The sequence below is a fragment of the Gavialis gangeticus genome, unplaced genomic scaffold (assembly GCF_001723915.1).
Source record: "Gavialis gangeticus isolate Ggan-Ray unplaced genomic scaffold, GavGan_comp1, whole genome shotgun sequence".
NCBI classification, from domain to species: Eukaryota; Metazoa; Chordata; order Crocodylia; family Gavialidae; genus Gavialis; species Gavialis gangeticus.
The window spans coordinates 45,759,563-45,769,862 of NW_017729004.1; the positions used below are offsets into that span (position 1 = coordinate 45,759,563).

The window sequence follows — 10,300 nt, forward strand, 5'->3', positions numbered from 1 at the left end:
AAAAAAAAAAAAAAAAAAAAAAAAAAAAAAAAAAAAAGCCCCCACTCACCGTGCAATTCCACTGGCACTTCCAGTTTCATGGCTGGCGGTTCCAGGGGGTGCACAGCCAATCTCAGGGGTGCACAATGCATGTCAATGCGTTATAAAGCTATAGAAAAGGGTTACTGGGATTTCCAGACCTATTATGGCTCTGTTCATTAAGATGGAGTAATAGCAGTAGAACACTCCACAGCCTGGGATGGAGAAGTATTTCTTCTTCCTTCATATGGAATGAGGCATTGCATTGAGCTGTGATACTTGCTTTGGAGGCCAGGGAAGGAATTTTGTTCTTAATAGTCTGAAGACCAAGATTAACTAATCACAAATTATATAAGAGATGGTGTGGCAGGAGAATTATTAAAGAGAAAAATGTTAATTAGAATAATCTCAATGATATGTGAATTTGAAATACACACCTGAAAATCAGAGCGTACTCCTAAGAACACTTCTGCTCTGTTCCACTGTGCACCTTGGCTGCCACTTTGAGCCCAAAGTTCAGACGTCACATTACCAATTTTACTCAGTACCTGAATGGATATAGTGAATTCCAGACATTAGTAAATCTTTCCAATTATTGACAAAGTCAATCTCATTAATATAAATTCACCCCAGCCACAGTTTTTCCTTAGATTAATTCCTTCACTTCACTTGAAAATCATCAGTAGAAAATTATTTTAAGTGTGATCTTCCGAGTAGCTGATCCTGCAAAAGTTTTCTGATATTCTCCTGCATGCATAGTAAGTTCAGGAATTTTTGAAAAGTTGTAAGGGTCAGAGAAATGAGAGACAATAGTTTCTATTAGGATATTCCATTATCCTGTTAGATTGTTCCCAGTCAGCTTCAGCAACCTGACTGCACATCCCATTTTTCCCCCAGAAATAAGCTTGTCAATTCAGTCCAAAGGAACTTGGTCTCTTTGGACAATGGAGAGTACACAAGATATCCACCTAATTTCTTGCCTCAGTGAACAATCACTCAATTGGGGAGAGTCTACACTTTCCCTCATGACTAACCATTCTCAATATGCTTCACTCCAACTTCTTGAACATCCAAATTCAATTGACCTGACAATAATAGATGGATGGGAGTCTGATGGAGTGTGTCAGGTCACGTCTCCAGCCAGTACTGACAGAGCTACATATATCACTTCACCAGTTTCCAGAGCCACCTCTCTTTTCAAGGATTTATTGTCACTGAGTATAATCTTCTTAGGACAACCTGGACATTTTTCATTGTAATGAAGAAATGACATTTTTGGTAAAATGTATGCAGTCCCTTAAATGTATATGACACTGTACAACAGGTAAGCTGTGACAAAAATGTAACAGAGCTTTCAAGTCAGAGGCACAAGAGGAGAACATGCAACACATTAAATATAGAAAAAAGACATAGTGGCGCTATAACCTTGTAACCAGGATACCTGGGTTTTTAGGAGTGCCCTTAATAGAGCGAGGGGGAGATTATGGATATTACTGAAGAGTGTAAGGTGAAAGAGGAGAGTCTCTTTTCACCTACGATGTATGCATAAATGGACAAAAGTAATTGGAGAGACTTGTATTGCCATGAGAATATTCTGATCCTCCTCTTCAAAACTCTGCATTTTGACTTGAATGTTACACATTTTTGCTTAAATTCACATATTTACATTTTCCAATGTTTAAGGGACACTATTCCTCAAGTAAAGTCCACCTCTGTAAACCAGAAATTCTATCTTACTACTGCATACCCGTAGTTGCAATTTTATCAAGCCTAATGTCATACCATATTATGTCCTTAAAATCAAAGGATTCCCTGTACTTTGGTGAAGTGGAAAGGCTTGTACATTCCAATACCTTTGAGAACTGTGGCAGAGGGAGTTTTAACTCCTGGTAGGAATTCCTGGTGGGAATACCCATGCCAGAAAGGTCAAAGAATAGGAACTGGACAAAAGGCACGCCAGTGTTTATCTAGGCTGAGGGTTGAGTAGCAGATAACAAGATGTCCTTGTAAAAAGAAACATAAAATTACAGACACATAAGACAAGGATAGTGGAGCCTGGTACATGCCTAAAGCAGTGTCTTGTGGCAAGCAAAGGATTACAGTAAAAAAAATTTAAAAAAAGAATCAAACAAACATAATTAAACACAGATGAGATTTTCTGCACAGAAGATTCAAGTACGTTACACTATGCTCCCACACATCTGAATGTGCGCTTGTTGGCAGCAGTTCAGTCTGGGGTTGCTCCTGCCATGGTTGGGAGGCAGCTGCCTAGCAGCTGGGACAGCTCTCTCCACCTTGCAGAGATTGGGAGAGGTCCCAATATCCATGGGGCTGGCAGGCAATGTCCCACCAAGCTGAGACAGCTCTTCCTGCCTCCTGTGGCCCCCCCACTGCCTAGGATGACCAGAAGCAATTTGTTCCCAGTCAGCATCTACATGTGCACTTTGACACATTCATTTAAAGCACCAATTTCTAGTACCTGAAGGTACAGGTACTAGAAAATGGCACATTAAACTAATCTACTGTGCAGTAATCACTGTGCACATGTAGATGGTGATGCTCTATTATGCATTAGATTAGTTATTGTTTTATGGTTTTATTTCACAATGTTTTAAAAACATTCTCTAAGACTCACAAAGAGTAACTCCGTGATTTGCTAACCCTTACACAAAATAAATACGGTTTGGTTAGAGGTAGACACAGCTTAGAGAAGCCCAATAATTTTCCTTATGGCCTCTGGGAACTATTGAATAGAAAAAAATAGGTCAGCCTCCATTATAGAAAATTAGGTGTTAGCCTTCCTTGGTTAAAAAAACTGGATTGGGTGCTCAGGGAAAGAAAATCTGTATGAGTTTACAGAAATTTCTTTACATGGTGTGACTGGGGAGAGGGAAAACAGAATTTTATTTTGCTTCCTACAAATAATTATTCAATCCCTGTGATCAGTGTGGGTCTTCCGTCTGACCTGCACTCACTGAAGTGAACTGACTAGTTTCTGGATCAAACTTAAGCATGAGTGAAGCAGTAGACTGCTGACCTCTGTCAAAACTGATATGTAGTGGTACAACTTCCAGGTCCTTATAAAACTTTAAGGCCACAAATGATAGTGCTTCCAGGGGAAGGAACAAGAAATTTAGGTATCTTCAGGATTGCAGATCTGGATGTAGGTGCTAATTTCCACCTAAAACCTTTATTACATGTGAACCTGATTGCTGGACTGGCACTAGCCTCAGACCACAGGGGACAGCTCACAACTATTCTGCTCCTAGAGAGACTTTGATAACAATAATTACGCAGGGACAAATTTTTCAGGGAGTATATGACAGTCCTCCTCTGTAGCTGGTGTTTCTTCTTCTCCTCTTGGAAACACACAGAAAGACTAAGGCCACATATGGGCATTCAAATTACTACACACACAATTGGTGTTTTCCTGGTAGAAACTAGGAACATGCAAGCATTTGTTCAGTTTCTTCTGGAAGGAACATGCCCTTTCTGGGAGAAAGATCTTCTAGGATGACACCTGGAAGAAATTCCCTGCAAGAGAGTTTTGAATGCCTATTTATACTCTAAGATTGTCCCTGGATCTTAGGTTGATATGGGAAGTGTTTGACTTCTTGCCCCACTTCCACTCAGAAACATACGAGGCTTGATGACTACTTGCATTACTGGAGCAGCACAAGGCAGTCAGAGTGAACCAGTCAATCTGGCCCTATATTTTTAAAATAAAGTAAAACCTTTTTAAAACCATAACCTCCCTCTTATTACTTTTGATGCACACTTCTTTATTGATACTTGTCAAGCACTTTGTTTCAGATTTGCATTACATATCAGAGTCTTGGAGAATCTAGTTATTGCTATGAAGGGATTGTAAAAAGAATTTAAAACTGGAGAAATAAAATCCAGGACAAGTTTAAGTTGAACAGGTGACAAATAACACCCCTTTGTGAAAAGAAAAGGCTGTCCTAATTCCCAGGTCCAGGACCAAGACATGTGTCAACTGATTTCAAGTTAGGACTCTCTTAGTGCTTATATTATTGTAATGGTTTGGAGTTATTCAGAGCCATATGGAGGTAACTGAACTGCTGGGGGGGGGGTTGTGCAAATTAGATATGCACACATTGGCTAGATCTTCAGCTGATGTAAAATGAATAGAATTTTTACAGTTTACAGCAGGTGAGAATCTGGCCCTATTTTATATTAAATATCTTTGACTAGAGAGTTCTGAAATTACGCTATAATTCTATACTACTCATTTATTATCTTGTACTAATTATTTATACTTGGGCCATAAAACCTGACCAGAATAATATTATTGTTTTCTTTTCTTGCGGCAGATGAATTGGGCCAATATGCTGTTAAATGAGTAAGCTTTTACTTTACAGAAATATTTAAGTGATTTCCTTTTTATAGTAGAGTGCAGAAAGGGGTCTGGGTAAAATATTTTTTCTTGATTAAACACTAGTAGAATCTAAATTGAGCTTGTTTCAGTCAAATTTAACTATGAAAAACAATGTGAATAAAGCCACAAAGGAAAAAAAAAACTGTACTTAGAAGCTGATTTTAAAGGATCCAACAGATTATATGGTCATGCAGCCATTTCTTATTTTAGCCCTTTGATAACATCCAGCCCCAGATCCTGATGTTTAGATATGCACAAAAAAAGGCAGTTAATGGAATTCAAAACTTTTCCTTGTACAGAAGCCCTATCTGTGGCATACTTATAAAGCCAGAGTTTGTCTTATAGGAGCTAACTACAGCTAACCCTTCTTTATGATTACACCATATTGAGGGCAGTGAAGTGGTGATAATTGTTCATTTTCCTTTATTAGAAGTTTAGAATTCTAGAAACTAAATGACAGGGCATGAATTTTTATATAATAATTTTAGAAAATAAATGTAATGTCTCTTCAGTACCTGTAGAGAACCCACTGTTGCACCATTCATATAGTTCCAAAATACTAGCTTGCATTTGGGTCCTGTAAGAGATATGACTGGAGTAGCAATATCAGCAGTGTGACCAAAGTTTCCATTTGAACTGTCTGCATAAAGGTACCAGCCTTCCCTTGTAGCCCTGTTCAAAGAAGCATATATTACTTTATGAAAACAACACATCTGACAATCATAAATTGGTCCATATATTTAAATGGGAATATTACTTTGTATTCAGGTACCACTGTCTATGTGAGGCTCTAGATACTTGTAAATGAATCAATGCACCTCTAAAGTCACCCAAAACTCTTTAACACTGTGGCTCCAAAACTGTCTCTTGTTTCAATTATTAGCTCTGACCATTAGACACCAATGACCTGGCAATTGTACTGAGATAGGGGACTAAGAATTTGGTGCTTGTGCTTAACTGCTGAATTCCAGTAGGTCTAGGGAAGTGAGCAGACATTACAGAATCTAATAAATTGTTATTAATCCAATTGAGTCTCCTTGAAGCCTCACAAGGAAAATACTTTTTCAAAGAAGATATAAATATAAATCTCTTCATTAGATCTCTAGTCATAGAATCTGTCTCTCATATTATAGCAACTCTTAAAATAAAAATATTTTTCTGAGAGGTAAAATAATGCCATAAAAACAGTTCCAATAAGAGAAAATATGCAACTTTATCACCAGAAAGTCAGACTATTTTACATTTACTGCATACGGCATCTTTTATTAGATAATCTCAAAGCACTTAATGAACATTAAGCCCTACTTTCTCCTTGTGAAGTAAATAAGGGATTGTCACAGGGGGCATGCTCAGGACCTGATCTCATTCTGGCCCACCCACCTGTTTCTATAGGCACCTGCCCACCTCCTTGCCTCCCATGCCTTCATGATATCTAATTAGGATGTTAATTAGGTGGGAGGCTGCCCATTTCTTGTCCCAATGCCAGGGGCACTATCTGTGGCTCTGTTCCTCCCCTACACCACAGCCCATGCCTCGCAGATGACATCCACAGATCTTCACATCACTGGTCCCACACTGGGCCCCAGAATACTCCAGTCCGGACCCCAACCATATCTCTTTATATCCCTACTCCACTCTCATTCTGTGCTGCCTAGCTCCCTGAACTCTTCCCCCTCTTGGGCGTGGTCCCCCCGGACCTCTGACCACACAGGCCCTGACCTCACCTCAAAGGCCAGTCAGAAACCCCAGGCCTTCAGCTCTGGGCATCCCTCGTGGTGGGCCCTTGGCCCTTGTGACCCTTCCAGTCCTGGCCCCAGCATTGACCAGTTGAGGGTGTTTCAAGTCAGGCCTCTGAGCCTCTAGCCCACTCCCTAACCTGGGTCTGCCTTCTTGGCCCTTCTGTGGGATAACCCACCTGTTTGGGACCTGGGGTTATTAAGGCACCCTGGGCCCACCTGGCCACCCACTCCCAGCAGGGTGCAGTTTTAGGTCATGTCCAGGACCAGGAGCCTCCACCCCATCCCCTTAAACTGCTGCCCTTACCTCCAGGATGTTGCATGCAGCCTTGCAGCCAGACAATGTTTCTGCCTCCCTGCCAGCAGTGAACTGCTCTATTTATATAGGTGGCAAGAGATCTAAGATGACTGCCACAATCAAGCACCTGCTGGCTGCTTGTCTCAGCCCTTTAAGTGGCAGGCACCAACAGGTATATATGGATTATTTCAACCATCACTGAAATGCAGCCATGTCTCAGGTAGGTCACTCTAGCTTTTGAATAGTGTGCACTATAAAAGTGCATATAAATACAGAACTGGATTATGCTAATCCTGGTACTGAAGCCCAGCATCCTGTTTGTAAATGTGGCCATTATTAGGTGCACAGATTTTAAGGAGAGGACCATGAAGATGATTTCCTCTGACTTCCTGGAATAATTAAAGTCACAGAATATCACCCTGTAATACCTTCATCAACCCATATTCTGTGGCTGAGTTAGAGCATATTTTTAGAAAGCCATTCTCTCTTGACTTCAAGATTTCAAGCAAAGAAGAATCATTATTTGCAAATTGGTCCAAAGGCTAATTACTTTTAGTGTTAAAACACTTGTTTTAGTAGGCAATGTGAAGTCCCACTAATGGGTAATGACATCATAAACTCTCTCACGCTATTTTCCTAAAGCCACAATCACTGGCTGGCATATGTCCTGTGACTTGAATGCATACCCCATTTACAGTTTTAGCCTGTTTAAGGTAAGGGCAGAAGATGAAGTGCAGAAAAATACCGTACTATAACAATGTGAAGTTGCAGAGATTATTTGGTAGGGATATCAAGCTGTAAGTCTTTAGCAGGATGAAATAAATGGACAGCAACTATATTAGTTCTATGGTTCAGAACAGAGTAAAAAAAGAACACTAATGAGTTAAATCACCAACATTGATTTCCTGGAGTTATTAAGCATTCCTTCAATGTCATCCATACAAATACTGATCTAGCTATACCTTGCATTGCAGATGAGACTTTATAAAAGGATCATTGTATATGAGGTTTTGTGCATAAAACCTCTGTAAATGAAGGGCTGAATTAATCCTAATGCCTCTTTACCTAGGAGAAATGACTCTGCTCTAAATAATTAATATACTTATTGGGTTTTTTTTAAATTTAAACCAAAGTATTAAAAGTTTCCATGAAATGAAGGGATATAGGCAAAAGATGGTATGTTATTTTATGGATAGTTTCTCATATATTAATTAGGATACATGAGATATGTATGATTCATAATAGAAAAATGGAGAAATATATAAGAATTCAGCTGTACATGAAATGGGTCAACCTAAGCATATAGACAAAATGTAAATACTTGCAGGAGAATAATAGTAATGATTAAAGTTAACATTTGTACTGTCACCATAAAACATTGCTAGTCACAGCCTTTAATTATTCCTTCCCTATAATATTAGGGAGGTGCATGGAAGTTTATAGTAACTTTTTCCAATTTGTTTTATAAATGACATATTAGTAAAGCTTGTGGTAAAAAAGCACAATGCATATCTTTAAAAGTTAGGGATATACCATCTATTCATGTAAATCACATAGCTCGTTTGATTTCAGTGGAAACTTATACCAGTAGAAGAACTGACCTTAGGAATGGATTTTGTGTGACAAAAGTGATGGTCTGAGGAAATCTGAATTGGCTTCATATGTGTCTTTTTTCCACCAGTGAGATGGAGGAAATGGCTATAGAATATTTCTTTTATCTCCATTATCTTGCGGGGAAGATCCATGCACCCTTCATACCTATTTGTATCATTACCAAGACGATGATGTATGTATTTGTAAGGATGCTGTTTGAGTTATAAAAGAATACAACAAAATGTTGTGTATAGTTGAGGTAAACTTCAAGTGAAGTGAATAAGGCAGCCAAAACAGTTAAGAGTTGCACAACATTTTAACCATATATCCTAATTTCTTCTAATAAGTACAGAAATTATGCAAACCAGCACAGTTGCCAATGGCTTTCTGATTGAAGTGGGTTTGCACTTGCCATTCTCTTAACTATTCCTATTATGCAAAAGCATTGTCAGCACTATTTAGCAATCCTGTTGTAAGTGTCCTAGTTTTTGCTTTGAGCTTTTTTCTGTTAAAATCTTTCCAGTGGGTTTGTAATGGATGGCTGTGTAATTTAAAATAACCTGCTCTCATAACTCTAGCTGTTTATGCACTGCTTCAGTGGCCCAGCAAAGTCAGCTGATCATCCAATGAATTGCGTGAAACATCAAAAACAGGAGCTGAATTATAGTGGTTTGATTGCTGTGTCCCTTACAGTCGTCTTACTGATATTAAATCATTTCATGAAGCCTCACACTTACATTAGTTTGAAATACTTGGTTGACTAGCACTATCATAATGAAGCATAGCGACACATGCTTCATAGACTGTGTCAGATCTTAAGGGATGCAGGACTGCTATTTCCATTTGGATGCTTAATAACTGCTTAATCACTGCTCCATTTTGAAGTCCAAGGAGATGGACGACCTTGAAATGCTCTTTGCCTTAGTTTCCCTGCTTATCAGAAGTTCCTATTTAGTGAGCCATATTTGACTGAACTGACTCTATTAAAAGCCATATGTAGTAAGGCCGTGCGAAGCTTCAGTCACTGATTTGATTCAGCAGAGATTCATCCCTATTCGGTGGCTGAATCTCTGAATCTGAATTGAATCAGGAGACCCTTTAACCTCTCCAAATCAAACCAGGACCCTCCGAATTGATTTGGAGAGATTCGGAAAGACTCAATGATTTGGACATAGACACAGCTTTAAATGTTTTTCTACATACCTCAGGGTACCAGGCAGCTCATGAATGCTGAAATGGTGGGGCAGATGGAGCATCCCACAGCAGCGGGGGAGGGGGGGGTTCTGCAGCATGCTCAGCTGCAGACCTGGAAGTGAACCAGAAGCCCTCCAGTCCACTGGGCAGTACACAGGAAGCCCCCCTGTGCTCCTCCTGACTCAGTGACTGGTGCCTCCTGGGTCTGGGGAGAGCACCCAGGTTCCCCCTATGGCCGATCGCTGGCCCAGAAGTACTTCCAGTCCACTTCCAGGTTCTCTGCCAAGCATGTGCCCCCCAACCCCCTGCACTCCTGTGGGATGCTCCATCCACCCCAGCATCACAGCCTTTACGAGCCATGCCTGGTACTTCGAGGTACATAGAAAAAACATTTAAAGCTGTATCTATAGCCAAATCACTGATTCTCCAAATCAGCATCAAGCCTTCAGATTTGGATTGAGCCAAATCAAATTGGAGACAGTGATCCAAATCAATGAATCAAATCACTGTCCCCAATTTGGACTGAATCCGAATCACACAGCCCTAATATGTAGCATGGACACAAAAATACTAAGCAACAACTGTCATGGAAAATTTCACATGTATGCTGGCAATACAGGAGTGGAGAAATGAATTGGCTGTGATAAGCATGCGCCATGGAAACAGGCCTAGCACGTGTCCTCTGTGCGACCTGCAGGCCTGTCACTCAAGCCTGACCAACTTTTGGTTCGAGGCAGGCTCAGTTGATACAGAGGGCCTGCTGCAGCACATGCTCATTAGTTCTCTGGTATGAGGTAATTCGTCTAGAAAATTCTGTCTGCCAAGCAACCTAATTGGCCAAGGGGCTGCTTTAAAAAGGTTAGTGAGACCCTCCCTCGGGGGGAGATCTGCTTGAACTGAGGACAGAGCCTGGTCTCAGAATCTCTCTCTCAGTAGGGCTTCCCGGCCTGCCGGTCTCCTCCTGTGAGGACTCTGGCTGTCTTGCCGCATCTTCACCCTCGATTGTACTGTTCTTTCACAACATCGATTCTCCAGTTTATGAACTGTTTTGATTTTGACTTC

The 10,300-nt window shown here is 40.3% G+C and overlaps 1 protein-coding gene across 1 annotated transcript in view; it reads right to left on the minus strand.

The window, feature by feature from the left end:
* MALRD1 (MAM and LDL receptor class A domain containing 1) overlaps positions 1–10,300 on the minus strand; it is a 631,029-nt gene that overhangs the window by 397,268 nt on the left and 223,461 nt on the right. The window contains exons 22-23 of the mRNA XM_019507962.1: positions 4,933–5,089; positions 456–566 (exon numbers count right to left, since the gene is read on the minus strand). Coding sequence (XP_019363507.1) covers positions 456–566; positions 4,933–5,089 — 268 coding nt within the window. The remainder of the gene's footprint in view (positions 1–455; positions 567–4,932; positions 5,090–10,300) is intronic.